General features: G+C 40.4%; 1 protein-coding gene across 12 annotated transcripts in view; it reads right to left on the reverse strand.

The window, feature by feature from the left end:
• The window catches only part of synrg (synergin, gamma), a 109,009-nt gene that overhangs the window by 69,719 nt on the left and 23,837 nt on the right, over positions 1-15,453 (reverse strand). For 9 of the 12 annotated variants that reach the window (XR_005462627.1, XR_005462628.1, XM_038814398.1 and 6 more), the window contains 6 exons: positions 12,428-12,700; positions 11,865-12,104; positions 9,708-9,785; positions 8,584-8,780; positions 7,280-7,534; positions 4,658-4,797 (listed from right to left, as the gene is read on the reverse strand). Coding sequence is in view for 10 of the 12 variants with exons in the window: in XM_038814398.1 (XP_038670326.1) it covers positions 4,658-4,797; positions 7,280-7,534; positions 8,584-8,780; positions 9,708-9,785; positions 11,865-12,104; positions 12,428-12,700 (1,183 nt within the window). In the remaining 2 variants the exon portion in view is untranslated. The remainder of the gene's footprint in view (positions 1-4,657; positions 4,798-7,279; positions 7,535-8,583; positions 8,781-9,707; positions 9,786-11,864; positions 12,105-12,427; positions 12,701-15,453) is intronic. The other 3 variants (XM_038814406.1, XM_038814403.1, XM_038814402.1) reach the window with 2 other exon arrangements.

Genomic DNA, 15,453 nt, shown 5'->3' on the forward strand with positions numbered 1-15,453 from the left:
TTTTAGCAAAAGGAAAAAATAAATCAATGGCAGATAGTGCTCATGTCAGAATAAGGGGATGTAGCTAATTACTGCAACATCGGGATTCAGAAAAAATTGACTAAATCAAACTAAAACAAAAAAGGCAGTGATAATAAATGCTTTTCAATTTTCATCATTGCTGGAAGGAAATGTTTACCATAGCTACAATATTCCTTTATTAAAAACGGTGAGCCAAAGGTGATGACTTAAAATCCTTCCTCAGTACACTCCGTGCGCCTTTCTTCGCTTCATTTTAACAAGGCTGTGATAACCTTCACCTCATTACCCAGAATATCCATTGTTCATTTAGGATTCCATTCTGATTCTACAGAGACAGGTTTTGTCAAGTTTTGGATATTAATGAAACACGTTAACAGTTGTCCCATGGCTCATTTTACGCTGCAGTATTAAAGTCTAAATTTAGGCAGCATTATTATATATTTTTGCGAGCCAAGTACTTAACCTCAATGAAACATTTCTCAAAAACAAGAGAAATCTGCAATAGCACAATACATCACCACCCTCCAACAGGCCACCATGTATTTTCACTAAAGCTTTTCCTTGCGCTGTGCATTGGCCCACATAGATAATATAATCTTGTGGAACTTGATGTAAAAATTAAGCTGCTCCTGTTGCTCTCAATTTCTCTACCACATTTCCCTGAGCAAAGATATTTGAGTGAGGGGCACAATTAGAATCCCGCCGCTAGCAGGAATCATCACCAATAGGGAGGCAGAGGAAAATAAACCACGGGTGCTGGAGGGATGCAGCGAAGAAAGCAGTGTATGTAAAAGCAAGCAGATGAAAAGAGATTTCAGGAACTCCGAATACTTGGTGTAGAATCTGACCACTTTACACCCAGCTGGAGAGATGGGACCATTTTGGGGTTTGGAACCCAGCTTTCTGCACTGTGCAGCTCACAGTTGTTCTGTACCTGAGCCAAATAAGTGATATCCTGCGTCGGGGCACCCTGACCAATAAAAACTTATATGTATACAGTGATACAGCACCCCAAACATTCCAAGGCACTTTATAAAAGAAAATATGACAGCAAGTCACAAGAGATACAAGGGAGGGAGGAAGGGATGACAAGCGCATTTTGGCAAAGGAAGGACTTTTAATTAAAGGGACTCTGGTATGTGCTGGAAAAGTTCACCAGCACTCACATTTATCAGTCGGCAACAACCACATAAATGGAAAGGGGACCTGGGAAAGCTGCCCAGCACATCACCCTTCTTACCTTAAAGTCCTGCTGAAGGACTGCAGTGAGATGAGCTCTACTAGGATGGGAGCAAGTAGATAACCTCTCCAACCAAGCAGACATGGATGGAAGTGGCCGGAGAAGTCAGCAAAAGGAATGTTTACCCTCCAACCTGCGAACAGTGCACCGAGGATCCAGGACCTCAGGAGGGCATTTGATTTGATTTATTATTGTCACATGTATTAGTATACAGTGAAAAGTATTGTTTCTTGCATGCTGTACAAACAATGGCATGGCAGGCAAGTGGCATAACACCTTCAGGTTCTAAACCGCAAGGCAATGTGCACAGCACACTGGAGGGCAACACCGTTGCAGCTTCACATTTGTCTCCTGGCAGACACTTCACATCCATCTGAGCAGCCAAAATTCAAGCTCACCTTACTGCCAGCTCACACCCACGCCTCACTTTCACCCTCAACAAATGGTGTCCTTCCTTCCTCTGCTCACAAGCCATTAAGTATTCACACCTCCCTATTCCCCTTGAAGGAGAGCACACCACCTGCCGAGAGGCAGAGACCAGGGTGGATAGAGGAAAGGAGTGGCCCGTACCTTCTCAGCCATTCCAATGCTTTTCCACCTACTCCACTGGGAAGGAGGTCTTGCATCAGGAGGGTGCACATTTCAGCAATGACTGCCGTGACATCCTGAGCCTCCTGAGACACTGGTGCACAGATATGTCTAGAGAGTTGGTACTCTTCTTGCAGACAGCTCTATCTTGGTGTCCAGGCCATCTGGTCCGTGAAGAGATATACATGACGGAGAAGACAGCTCTGCTTATCCGTGGTGTGGTCTCTGCCCTTGAACCTCAGCGGGGAAATGGTAGAACTGGGTACGCTGCTCCCATCACGTGCTGAAGGCTGGCAATAAGGTAATGAAACTGCAGGCAAGTGAAATGCTGGACGGGCGAAGTCAACAACCACCTGGCATGTAGTAAAAGCACTCCGAGACAGAAGATGTGATTTGAACAGCAGTCTCAACCACCATGGCTGGATATCTTCAGTCATCAACAGCTTGTCAGTTTCACTGAAGATCTTCCTAATTGGCTAACCTCAAAAACTACCTACTCACTAGACAGATCGAAGATAATTCGCCGTTCGTCTTCAATCCAATTCCCAAAGCCAGAAGAGGGTGGGAACGGCAGGATCTTGATCCAGCATCAGCTTCCAGGACTTTCCTACCTAGCCCGCCTCTGAACCCACTTCAAACGGTTTGAGAACATTTCACCCATAGGTTAGAAAACGGAAACCATTTTCCACTATGTGCAAATATTCCTTCCCCATTTACACAGCAAACTATCAATTATGAAGAAAATCATCACTTTGTTAAATGTCTAGCTTGTTCTGAGTTTCCTTCAAAACACAGTACGAATAGGTGGTTTGGTTACAATCATTCATTCCAAGTAAAGCTCTCATTTCAGACAGACAAAAAAAAACCCTCAAATTTCACACCTTATTAAAAGGGCATCAATCACATACTATGCAGACAGAATGTTTTATTCCAGAGATCAGAAAATCTACAACTGCACAAAAACAAGAAAAACATTCAGTAAACTCACCTGGTTAATGGCAGAAATGCTTTGGATTTTAATCCCAGCAGGAAGTCATTAGGTGGGATTTTCCGTGCAACCTGCCGCATGCTTCGTAGCAGCGGAGTCAGCCCGCCATTGGCCTGCGGCGGGATGTTCTAATCCCACTGAAGTCAACAGGGTTTCCCGTTGAATGCCGGAAAACCCGTGGTGGGGGTATGACATCGGCAGAACTAGAATCCCACTGGCAAGAAAGGCCGGAAAGTTACGGCCATTCAGTATATTTAGTCTGTGCTAGCTCCTGCAACATCAATCCAGGTAAACTCACTCTCGTCTTTTCCCCCCGCCTTCCCCCACCCCCACCCTTTCCTCATAACTCTACAATTGTTTCTCCTTCAAATACATATCTAATTCCCTTTTGAAGCCTACTGATGAATCTATGTCCACCATTTTTATAGCAGTGCATCACAACCCTTTTTCCTCATTACCGCCGGTATTTGCCGATCACCTTCAGTTGAAGCCCCCTTGTTATCGACCCTTCAAACATTGGAGGCAGTTTCCCTTTAGACTTTCATGATTTTAAACACCTCTCTCCTCTTCGCCTTTTCGGCTGTAGGGAGAACATCACCACCTTTTCCTGCCGACCCATGTAACTGGAACCCCTCATCCTTGGAACCATCTTTGTAAATCTGACATATTCCCATTAAAACCTTTGTGTCCTTCCTAAAGTCGGGTGCCAGAAATGGAGAAAATTCTCCGGCTTCACTGCAAAGGCCTTGAGACTCAGCTTTATGGCCCATTCATTTACTTGAGACACCAACAAACTTAAATTTAATTTGCCACCCTTGCAACGTTCAATTTGCAGGGGGAAAGTTAAGATCAATGAAAATTAATCCTAAAACAGCTCCGGATCTCTAGCAATAACCGAGATATTAAATAACACATGAATGGGTGGGAGTTAGCTATCCCATCTTGTAAACTATGTTGGGAAAATGAATGGTATGTATTTTTGTCCAGCAGTCAGCAATTGCAATCAGCATAGATAAATCCACACAGCTAATATTCGTCAATCTACTTGTTTTTGGAGCCAAAAGGAATCATTTGGTATTTTACTTGAATCATTAGGAATGACTAATTCAATTCTGAACATATTCCTCATTTGATCAAAAGCGCATCAAGTAAAGAGCAATTATCCATATCTGAAATATGTTGGCTCAAAGCTACAACATCATTTCAATTGGGGTGAAAAACGCCAGCAGCCCAAATTGACAAAGGCATAGGTTTTGACAACATATTCACAAACATTAGTCAGTAGAGCTCACATTTTACCAATACATTTCACTATATTTAAATCTGAGATTTAGAAACCTGGTCTCCATTCAGATCTAGTGTAAAGTGTGAAGAAAACAATGTAGATGTTCCACACTACATCATTTCTTTTTTGCCAGCCTTGTTGATAATGCATGATAGCAAGTATACTGCCGTCACAAAAGTAATTTACTGCACTACATACATTTCTTTTCTTTTTAAATTTAGAGTACCCAATTAATTTTTCACAATTAAGGGGCAATTTAGCATGGCCAATCCACCTATCCTGCACATCTTTGGGTTGTGGGGGCGAAACCCACGTAAACACGGGGAGAATGTGCAAACTCCACACGGACAGTGACCCAGAGCCAGGATCGAACCTGGGACCTCGGCGCCGTGAGGCAGCTGTGCTAACCCACTCTGCCGCCCTCTTGATACATTTCTATTGCACTGGTAAGCTGTCCGGTTTCCCAAACTGGCAAATGGTATTTCACCGGCTTGATCTAATTACGCAGATAACTATGTGTGCAAATAGTTCAAACCTGATTGTGGCATGTGAGCTCGATGTCTTAGATAGACTTCCAGAGGTTTCATTCTTGAACCCCTTGAATGTATCGTCAGTGGTGTTAGGCTTGGGTGCCTCCTGAAAATCCTGGAAATCGTCGTCATCAGGTTTTGCAGCCTGGAAAAAGGGGCGGTTTTAGCATTTTTTTATCTATTAAAACTTGTTCAATTACTGACTGCTTTTGCTCTGACTTGCACACATTTTTTGAATATCATGAATTACATTTACTAGTTACATTTATCTGTAACTATCATTCCCAGATATGCGCTTTATATTTATGATCATTCCCACATATATGCTTTATATAAGCTACGCTTGCCTTTTTATACCCTATGGGGTAGGCCTGGAACATTCCTTGTTCCAGGCCTACCCAGGTCCCCTCCCACAACTCCTTTACTGGTACATTGATGATTATTTTGGTGGCACTACATCCCATTTTATTTTAACTGTCTTTTACCATTTCTTTCCTTCAAGTCTTTCCTTATGTATATATTTAACCCCCTATCTTATCCCCCTTTCCTCCCCTTTGCTTCCCCCTCCCCCCACATGTCACAGTTTACCCTCTGATGTTAGTTTCTCTTTCACACCTTTTAGTTTGGCCTTTCACACCTATTGTTCTCTCTGGGCAGTATAAATATTTCCCACTTTCTCTGTCTTTTAGCTTTGACAAAGGGTCATGTGGACTTGAAAAATTAGCTCTTTTCTCTCCCTACAAGATGCTGCCAGACCTGCTGAGATTTTCTAGCATTTTCTCTTTGCTTTGATGTGCTTTAGCTAAAAGGCAAATAATAGTTCTGAGTAACTTAGTGTTAATGTGCAACATCAGTGAATTCTTTGCAAGATTTCACTTAAAAGTCAAAATTAGATGCTAAAGATGCCAAAGATAATCTTAAAATGGCATAACACCACAGGATGTTGGGAAAGTAGCAGAAAATGCTTTAAACACATAGCAAAGAGAAATGACAAGTTAGCACTGGTACGGCTCTGCCTTTTCTCATCTAAGATGGGAATGAAACAGCATTGTACATTTTTATTTCAATATTTTAATCCTTTTTTTAAAAAAAAAAGGTTGATTCCCAGACTGGATTTTTAAAAAACCAAGGAATTCTGGCATGCATATTCCTAAACAAGCATTCCAATTGTGATGCGTCAGGGATCAACCCTTTTATTTTATTTTTTACCCAGGTCAGTTAGGTATTTAATTTAATGAAAGACACTAACATATTGAACACAAAAAAGCTGTCCGAAGAACCTTAATAACTTTATTCACTCACCAGTGAGTCAATCATCACTAAATGTTTTTTGAAAATTGCTCTCTGTTTACTTTTATGGGAAAGCTTGACAATTCAATTGACAGTTACAAACATTAGTTTTTGTGAGAGGCTAGCTTGTAACAGATCTGCATAGCAAAATGTCTAGTTCCCATTGAAAAATACATCTAGTCTGCGACCAATGTTAAAAGGCAGGTTTTTACACTTTAAAATGTTAATCTCTAGTCTTTCAACAATGTACAATCAACACTTTTTAATAAATAGTCGAGCATTTCTCAGTGACAACCTTACAATTGCTTGTGTCATATGTTTTCTAAAACAAATCAGAGCATAACGGGTGATTACAGCAGTTCAAAAAATTAAATGCAGGAAAGCTTTAAAAAAAAAAGTATTGCAGAACAAAATATACACTGGTGTGGAAGAGGAATGGGGAAAGACAAGCAGGATCTCCCCCAACTTCTAATCACTGCACAAGTGGAAAGTGCACGTGCATGTGAAGACTGAGCAAGGACAGGATTGGGCTTAGTCATGAAGGATACCTCACGAGCAAGTAGCTCACATAGGAAAATAGTCATTTGGTTAAGTTACAGCATGGCTGCCAATATCTGCAGAACTGTACTCCATCACAAAGACAACAGCTTCGGGGCAGGATGTACGGCCAACAAGTTGGCATGAAAAACTGCTGGCTGGAATATATATGATGATCAGAAGTTGCCAATTAGTATTCAGGGCTCCACCAGTGATTTAATTTGCATTGTTTCATCCATCAGAAGACAATTCAGAGGTCTATTTAAAATATTGTAAGGAGTAAATGGAGAAACGGCACTAAGGCAGAATGGAGAAAAAAAACCTTCTGAATTCACTCAGGCTTTGATTATATGGCGGTTTCTCATCTCCATTTAAAAATGACAAGTTCTCCTTTCTGCTCTTTTTGCAGGTTATTGTTATGGATTTCGTCAGCTGAGTGACTGAACTGATTTTGTTTAAACTTAATTCCATTCTTGTTTCTATTTATTATCGCTGGTGCAGAGGGGATTGTTCGCGGGCTGAGAATGTTGAATGCAGACAAGATGCCCTGTCATATTGTTATAGTTACGACCATGGTAACAGGAGTCAGGGGTGATAATCTCAGCGCTACTTCTTGTTTTAGTTAATAATTTATAATACTTTCCTAACCAGCTCTCAATCTCATAATTACTATTTGTTTTGGTTACTAATTTATTGTACTTCTTTGTAGAATTATGTATTTTCACACTATATTTGTACCATTGTGCTTTACTGTACTTCTTGACCCAAAAATTGCTGCTAAGAGTCATATTCATAGTTACCTGACTGCCAGGGAAAGACGCCACAAAACCACTGGAACCTTGGGTTGTGCTGCCACCCACTGGTACAGGAAGGTTCATTCCTACCACAGATTGGCCTGTGTGAACAGACGAAGACACATTCGTACCAGTTGGCACCGATATCATAGGTTGCTGTGGCAATGAAGTAGGCAACGTCAACGGGGTCCCACTTAAGTTAGGAATAGGAGCAGATGGAAACTGGTTGAGATTTTCGAGATTCAGCACAGGAATGCCTCTCTGGTGGGGAGAGAGAGAAAAAAAATCACCAACTAGTAGAACGCAGAACTAAAATCACAGTAGACAAACTATGGATCCTTTCGACAATATTCCAGTTTAAATGTTTTGCTATCTTGTCAGCAAAGACTTCTGAAGCTTTTAATTAAATTCAGTTGCTCACAAACATAATATTCCATATAGCAAACAGGAATAATGCCCTTTATATCTAATCATGATACCAATCCTGTCAGTAATTCCGTTGTTAATTATTTACCATCATGAACAAATGCTGCAGGCTATTGCTGATGATTAATTGTAATCCCACACTTCATTCTCAAGGAAGTCTAGTAACATTTTCAAAATCCGAGATTGCATGCAAGTTCAAATATCATTGAAAACTGTGATCCACAAAGGTTGGGGTGGCAGCAGAGGAGAAAGTAATTTCATAACACATATAACGTCTGTCATTTTATTTTGCGTTGCAGATATGGGTGGTGGTTCTACTTCCCATTTACACGCCTTCTAAACAAATCTTTGCTTTTTTTTACTTGTCCCGTCATTTTGTTATTTAATCTCTCTGGCTTCCAAACCGTCACAGGTCCTCCCTTTCATTCTTTCCTTCTCCACATTCCCCTGCTCAACTCTTTCCCTGCCTTTTTCAGAACTGCTACATCTCTCAATGCTCCCAACTGATGAAGGCTCATTGACCTGAAATGTAAAACAAGTTCCTTTCTCCACAGATGCTGACAAACCTGCGGAGCATTTTCGGTCTCTTTCAAAGTTCGACCATCTGCAATGTTTTGCTCTTGTATTATAAAAAATTAATCGTCTTTAGGACAATTTCAACCTAACAATCTGTAGCAAGGTGCTAAGCAGAAATAATGAGTCGCTCAAACTCCATTTAAATGCTCGAATCACATCACTAACTCAGCCACCCCTAAGTATTTAATATTCTCTATGTTAAATTTGAAAACAAAAATGCACTCAACATACTTCTAATCCATCTTAAATCCAAATGTTCTGTAAACTGTTAATTTGAAAAAAAAACATCCCAAATAATTGATTTTTACCTGTGACATAGCTATCATTGCCAAAACTGTGTAGAGTTCCTCTTTTGTAAGTTTGCCTGGTGTCGCTTGATTGGCAAAAGCCCATATTTGACCCAGCATCTCCCTTGGTAATCCCGACGAGAGAAGAATTGGGTAAAGCTTTGCTGTATCGATGCCTGCTGGGGTAAGAGTAGCTTCGAGAACTTTCTTGTAGAGTTCTGTTGGAATATGTTTTGTAAATTCGCAAGTCAGGAATGCGCTTGAACCCAAATTAGCATTCACATCTCATGTGTGTGCTATCTTCGGAGATCAGCAAATCCATGTCTAACCTAACCCGCGACAACCAGATGCTCAGTTATAACCACTATTATTATGCCAAAGAGAGGGAATTTTTTTTTTTAAAAGAGGAAAAAAATCAGTAAAGTTAGAAAATGCATGTAGGATTAATTAATATAATTATAATAATGGAGCAGCGCGGTGGTGCAGTAGTTAGCACTACTGCCTCACAGCACCGATCCCAGGATCGATCCCGGCTCTGGGTCACTGTCCGTGTGGAGTTTGAACAGTCTCCCCGTGTTTGCATGGGTTTCGCCCCCACAACCCAAAGATGTGCAGGGTAGGTGGATTGGCCATGCTAAATTGCTCCCTAATTGAAAAAAATGAATTGGGTACTCTAAATTTAAAAAATTATAATATAATAATCATCTTTATTGTCACAAGTAGGCTTACATTGACACTGCAATAAAGTTACTGTGAAAAGTCCCTAGTCGCCACATTCCGGCACCTGTTCAGATACACAGAGGGAGAATTCAGAATGTCCAAATTACCTAACAGCACGACTTTTGGGACTTGTGGGAGGAAACCGGCACCGGCACCTGGAGGAAACCCATGCAGACACGAGGAGAAAGTGCAGATTTCACACAGATAGTCGCACAAGCCAGGAATCGAGCCTGGGACCATAGAGCTGTGAAGCAACAGTATTCGCTGAATTGTTTAAAGATATAACAGTCATGAATGGAAACTGTAAGGTCAGATCACACAACTAGCACTGCTATCAAACAGTGAAAAGTGAATGACTTCAACAAGACCCCTTTCAGCCATCACATTTAGCCAGAGGGTTTAAGCAAGCACATAGCATATTATACCTGGGACAAGACTGTCATTGAAGAGCCAGGGTGGCAACATCGGCTGAAGTGTTTCCTGTGTAGGATACACTGCTACACCTAAGGAAATAAAGTAAATGAACAATTAGATGGGAAAATATAATGACCCTACTAATGTGTCCCAGTCTCACTAAAAGTACTTTTAGAATGAAAGTATCAATGTCCTCTCAACATGCTGAGCTCCGGTTCAGAATTTCTGAAAAATTTCCAAGTGATTAGTCATATGATAATGAAGGAAATAAGATATTTATTTTAGGTTGCTATATTTGTTCAACCTGACCAATACTGCATTTTCCTTCTATCAGTTTAATATTTTCCCCATTGGTGATAAATTGAAAGTGCCAGAGATTAAATATGCAATATATCAGGAAATTATTCAAAAGCAGCTATCACTTTCCAAGGAAATTATTTTCACAATGGGTACCAATCCATTCGTACTGCACACCCACCCCCACAGACACACAATTCACGTAACTCTCCTATTCCCCACGGATCATGTTTCAACAAGAATCTATTCCAAAACCTCCTCCAACTTCACTCTGAACCAGCAAGGCACAAGAAGCAGCACAATTACTTTTTCTTCTGGGTAACACCTAACTTTGGTCCAGTACTTTCCAAAGCACTGCCGGTGAGGAACAAAAGAGTCATGAACTCAAAAACATCTTCCTTCGCACTGTGCTGCTGCAATCTATCGTGGTAAAGCAATGTTAATACACTGTAAACTACTTCCACTTTTGAAATCACTAAGATGCCTGCTAAAGGAAGTCACACGTACCAGTGCACATAATATGTTGATTTGGAGTATAGATATCTAACTATGTTGCTACATTACAATGTGCACTAATATATGGGGTAGGATTCTCTGGTCCCCCAGTGTGTTTTCCAGCGCGGAGCGCCCCCGCTGGCAGTGGGATTCTCCCTTCCCGGAGCCGGACAATGGGGATTCCCATTGTGGTCACCCCATGCCGGAGAATCCAACCCCACGCCCAACAGATCCTTTATGGGTGCCACCTACCAACAACGTTTTGATTGGTAATCTGGGGTCCTTCAGAAAGACTTTGAAATCCCAAATCAATAAAATCTGACAAGACTTCAATAATGAATAGGAATTTCATGCTTTAACAAAGAGTGCAATGAGTAATGCCTGATGGTAATTGCAAAGTATGTGAATATAGAGTTTAAAATGAGCCTATTTGATAATCTTATTACTTTAAACATGAATAGTGGCATACTGAACAGAATAATCTTGGTGGAGGTGTATTGACTTTTATGAACTGACAAAAAATTTAATTATAATGGTGATACTCATCTTTAATTCATCTATATAATTTAACTATTCCTTTTAATCAGTCGAGACAAAATGAACAAGGGTGCTTTTTTTTTTTAAACGAGAGGGGATTGAGCAGTTACAATCAAGTACAAATCACATATAGAATCTTCTCCTGAAACGCTCTGCCATCTAAAGCTTCCAGAAGACTCACATCTTCCTATCTTAGAACATCTGCAAAATGATACCATATAAATAACAATCAAGAAACTTTGCAGCCAAAGAACCGACATACAAAGACCTGTAGAAAATAATTTAATTTGAAATCTTTGAATCAATCACAAATATGAATCTCAAGAATTTTAACTATCAAGAAATACATCCACCCACGGTAAAGAAATCTATATTAATACCCAACAATCCAGTCAGGAACATTTACATGGACGCTCAATGTGGAGACTTAATTGATATTATCTTCATGACCATAGTGACTAGAAAGACGGTTGCTGCAAGAGGATATTTATTTTTCTTTGTCTGACGAAAGTTGAAGTGCAGTGTATAATCTACACAGAGTACTTAATATGGTGATCAATAACATCATAACAAGGAAACCTGTGTTTGCACAAATCAGTACAGCAGCGCTGCTTGAATAAATTTCAGTAAACGCTGGAAATCTTCCGAGATACAAGGCTTGTCATTCTCCAGGTGAATCATAATAGATTACAAAGACAGTTACATGATAAGAAAAGTTGAAGAATGAATTACAATGGGTTATCAAAATTAGAAAAATCAAATGAAAATTAATATTTTCTTGATTTTGCAAATTCCTGGTTATTGAAGACATTTTTTTTTTAAAAAACAAGTTTGCTCACCACTCTCTTTGGCAGGTGTCTCTGGTTCTGGGTCCTTTGGCATGTCTGCTGTGAAGACACCACCGAGGTTTGCAGTTTGGACGGCCCAATTACAGGCCTTGGCACTTGGCTGAAACTGAGTCGAGACTGAGGCTTTAGGCCCAATGTTAGCCAAGGGCCGAGATTGGTTAAATTTAATATGTGCCTGCTTAGGCATGCTGAGATCACAGGAAGCAAACATTTTCTCCTCCAATGAAGGGCCTAAACAAACAGGAGGTGGAACAAGTGTTTCCTAGCTTAGTTAATCAAAAAACATAACTATGCCCCATTGAAGTTTCAGAACTCAAGATTACGTACCCCAATTCTTAAAGAAATGGTATCAAATATAGATCTAATTTTAAAAAAAATCAAATTCCTTCATTTTGCACAAAGAATCAAAACCCTATAGTTCATTGCAAATATATGTTTTAGCAGATGAAAATTAATAAACTAGTTTTAAAATGTATAAGCTATAAAATCACATAAAACACTTTCAGATTTTTCAGTTGTTTTAAACAATTTTAAATAAGTTTTGCACTTGTTACCTTGGCTGTTTTTTGCTGAATGCCCTGCTGTAGCATACAATGAAGATGCAGCTGAGGGGTGGGCTGAAGCAACAGGCTGTGCCGGAGCTGCAGCCAGCTCAGACTGCAGCCCAGGCTCTAATGTGGGGTGAAAGGGCTGGAAAGGCTGGAAACTGGTGGGAGCCGCAGGTGCGGCAGATTCAGGCCCTTGAATAAAGTCACTGAATTCTTCATCATCAGGAAAGGCAGGGGATTGGGAAGGAGGGGCAGCTGATAAGGATGACTGGGGAGTATCTGTAAAAATGGATAAATCAAAATAAGGCAACACGGAAATCAAATAAACTAAAATAATTTAAAAATACAGGTACATACAGGTAAATGAGAATAAAAAGATTCCCCAAACAAGAAACTGTGTGTCTACTTCTAAAAGCACAACAGCCAGAAAATGAATGGCAGCTATTCCCAAAATAAAGATTAAAAATACACGCAACTCCTCGCCTCCAAGTCCTAGAAATAAATCATAACTTTTGTTCTACTAACCATGTGAAACCAGCAGTAAGGTTAGTAAGTTAAAGCGTGAAAGACCAGCGTAAACATTGCCAATGCAGACAGTCATTCAATGAAAAATGCAAACCGCACAAGTAACATTTCCAGAGACAGAAAACAAAGCTTCACCATTAGCTGAGTACAAGTACAGAAAATTCAACACTTGGCGCTGAAGAGAATAATATAGATAGTAGCAGCAACTGTAATCCTGTGGATCTATTTAATGTTCAAACAATTCAGTTGCTTACTTATAAGATATTCTAAAGCCATCTCAATTATTTTTTTTAATTTAAAGTCGGTTGAGTTTTCATTTGCTGGGCTTTTGCTGACCAAACTAGAGCTTGAATACAAGACCATAAGGAACATAGGAGCAAAATTAGGCCACTTGGTCCATCGAGTCTGCTCTGCCATTCAATCATGGCTGATATTTTTCTCATCCCCATTCTCCTGCCTTCTCCCCATAACCCCTGATCCCCATATTAATCAAGAACCTATCTATCTCTATCTTAAACACACTGATTTGGCTTCCACAGCCTTCTGAGGCAAAGAGTTCCACAGATTCACCACCCTCTGGCTGAAGAAATTCCTCATCTCTGTTTTAATGGATCCTCCCTTTAGTCTGAGATCGTGTCCTCTGGTTCTAGTTTTTCCTACAAGTGGAAACATCCTCTCCACATCCACTCTGTCCAGGCCTTGCAGTATCCTGTAAGTTTCAATAAGATCCCCCCTGATCCTTCTAAACTCCAACGAATACAGATCCAGAGATCTCAACCACTCCTCATACGACAAGCTCTTCATTCCAGGGGTCATTCATGTGAACCTCCTCTTGTCCCTTTCCAATACCACAGGAGGTAAGAAAGGCTCCAGCCATAACTAAATAACAACGAAAACCCTGGAAATTGGATAAGTGCTAAAAAAAGGAAGCCTGGTTTTCAATTAACAAGTTAATTCCATAGTGCCATAAGTAGCAACAAATAGGTGTGGGGACAGAGATGAGCTTTGAACATTGTAAAGAGGTCAAACTGTTACCTGGGTGTCATTTTCCTTTGGAACTACCACATAGTTTGCAGTTTGACTTAATATTTGATTTCTCAAATATTTACCATGAACGTAAAACCATTAATTCCTTGTCAGCTAGCCAGTATATACGAGAACCATTTAAACAAATTGGATACATATTTAAGACCATAAGACCATAAGACATAGGAGTGGAAGTAAGGCCATTCGGCCCATCGAGTCCACTCCGCCATTCAATCATGGCTGATGGGCATTTCAACTCCACCTCCCAGCATTCTCCCCATAGCCCTTAATTCCTCGCGACATCAAGAATTTATCTATCTCTGCCTTGAAGCCATTTAGCGTCCCGGCCTCCACTGCACTCTGCGGCAATGAATTCCACAGGCCCACCACTCTCTGGCTGAAGAAATGTCTCCGCATTTCTGTTTTGAATTTACCCCCTCTAATTCTAAGGCTGTGCCCACGGGTCCTCGACTCCTCGCCTAACGGAAACAGTTTCTTTGCGTCCATCCTTTCTAAGCCATGTATTATCTTGTAAGTTTCTATTAGATCTCCCCTTAACCTTCTGAACTCCAATGAATACAATCCCAGGAACGCCAGCCGTTCCTCATATGCTAGACCCGCCATTCCAGGGATCATCCGTGTGAATCTCCGCTGGACACGCTCCAGTGCCAGTATGTCCTTCCTGAGATGTGGGGCCCAAAACTGGACACAGTACTCCAAATGGGGCCAATTTGCTACATTAAAGTGTGGTGCAGCAGAACAAAATTAGAATGGTGCAAATTAGCAAAACAACCACCAGGTTGTCAAGCTGTTCAAATAATTCCTAGTTGAAATCTGTGGCAGTACATACATTATGAACACAGTATCATGTAAAATGATAGCATTGGCCTGCAAACGAAACAAGACTTGTATGCAGATTACTGCAATAAAAAGGAACAACCACCTCCAAGCAGCAATAGTATGGGAGAAATATTACAACAGATTCAAAGACAAGGGAACATTCTGGGATTTTTCTCACAAGTAATTCATTACTGTTTATCTCAGGCCGGCCTGCTTCCCATTTTATTGAAATATTGGAGCAGCCAACCACAACTGTACAAGGTCAGAAATGATCCTCAAAGATGGCAGCAGGTTCTAATTGCAATTACAGTTCCTCCCTCCCCAGAGTCTTTTGAAACGCAGCCAAGGTTGTAGGGAAGCCAAAGGGTTTGTGTAAACTTGTTAGTATTCTTAACAGGTGAGAAAGCACAAATCATATTCCCTAGTGTCTTATTAACAAACTCTGAGCCATGCTGTTAGATGCAGTCTGGCTGATAGAACAGATTAGATGCAACCACAACATGATTAAATAGCAAGTTAGATTTCCACATTTATTGTTAACTATACATCTGCGACCTTATGTTTAAAAAACACATTCAGTTAAATTCAGGAATACAGTGTTCATACAAGATATTTAGTACAGGATGTAACAGTCCCTTCAA

The sequence above is a fragment of the Scyliorhinus canicula genome, chromosome 12 (assembly GCF_902713615.1).
Source record: "Scyliorhinus canicula chromosome 12, sScyCan1.1, whole genome shotgun sequence".
NCBI classification, from domain to species: domain Eukaryota; kingdom Metazoa; phylum Chordata; class Chondrichthyes; order Carcharhiniformes; family Scyliorhinidae; genus Scyliorhinus; species Scyliorhinus canicula.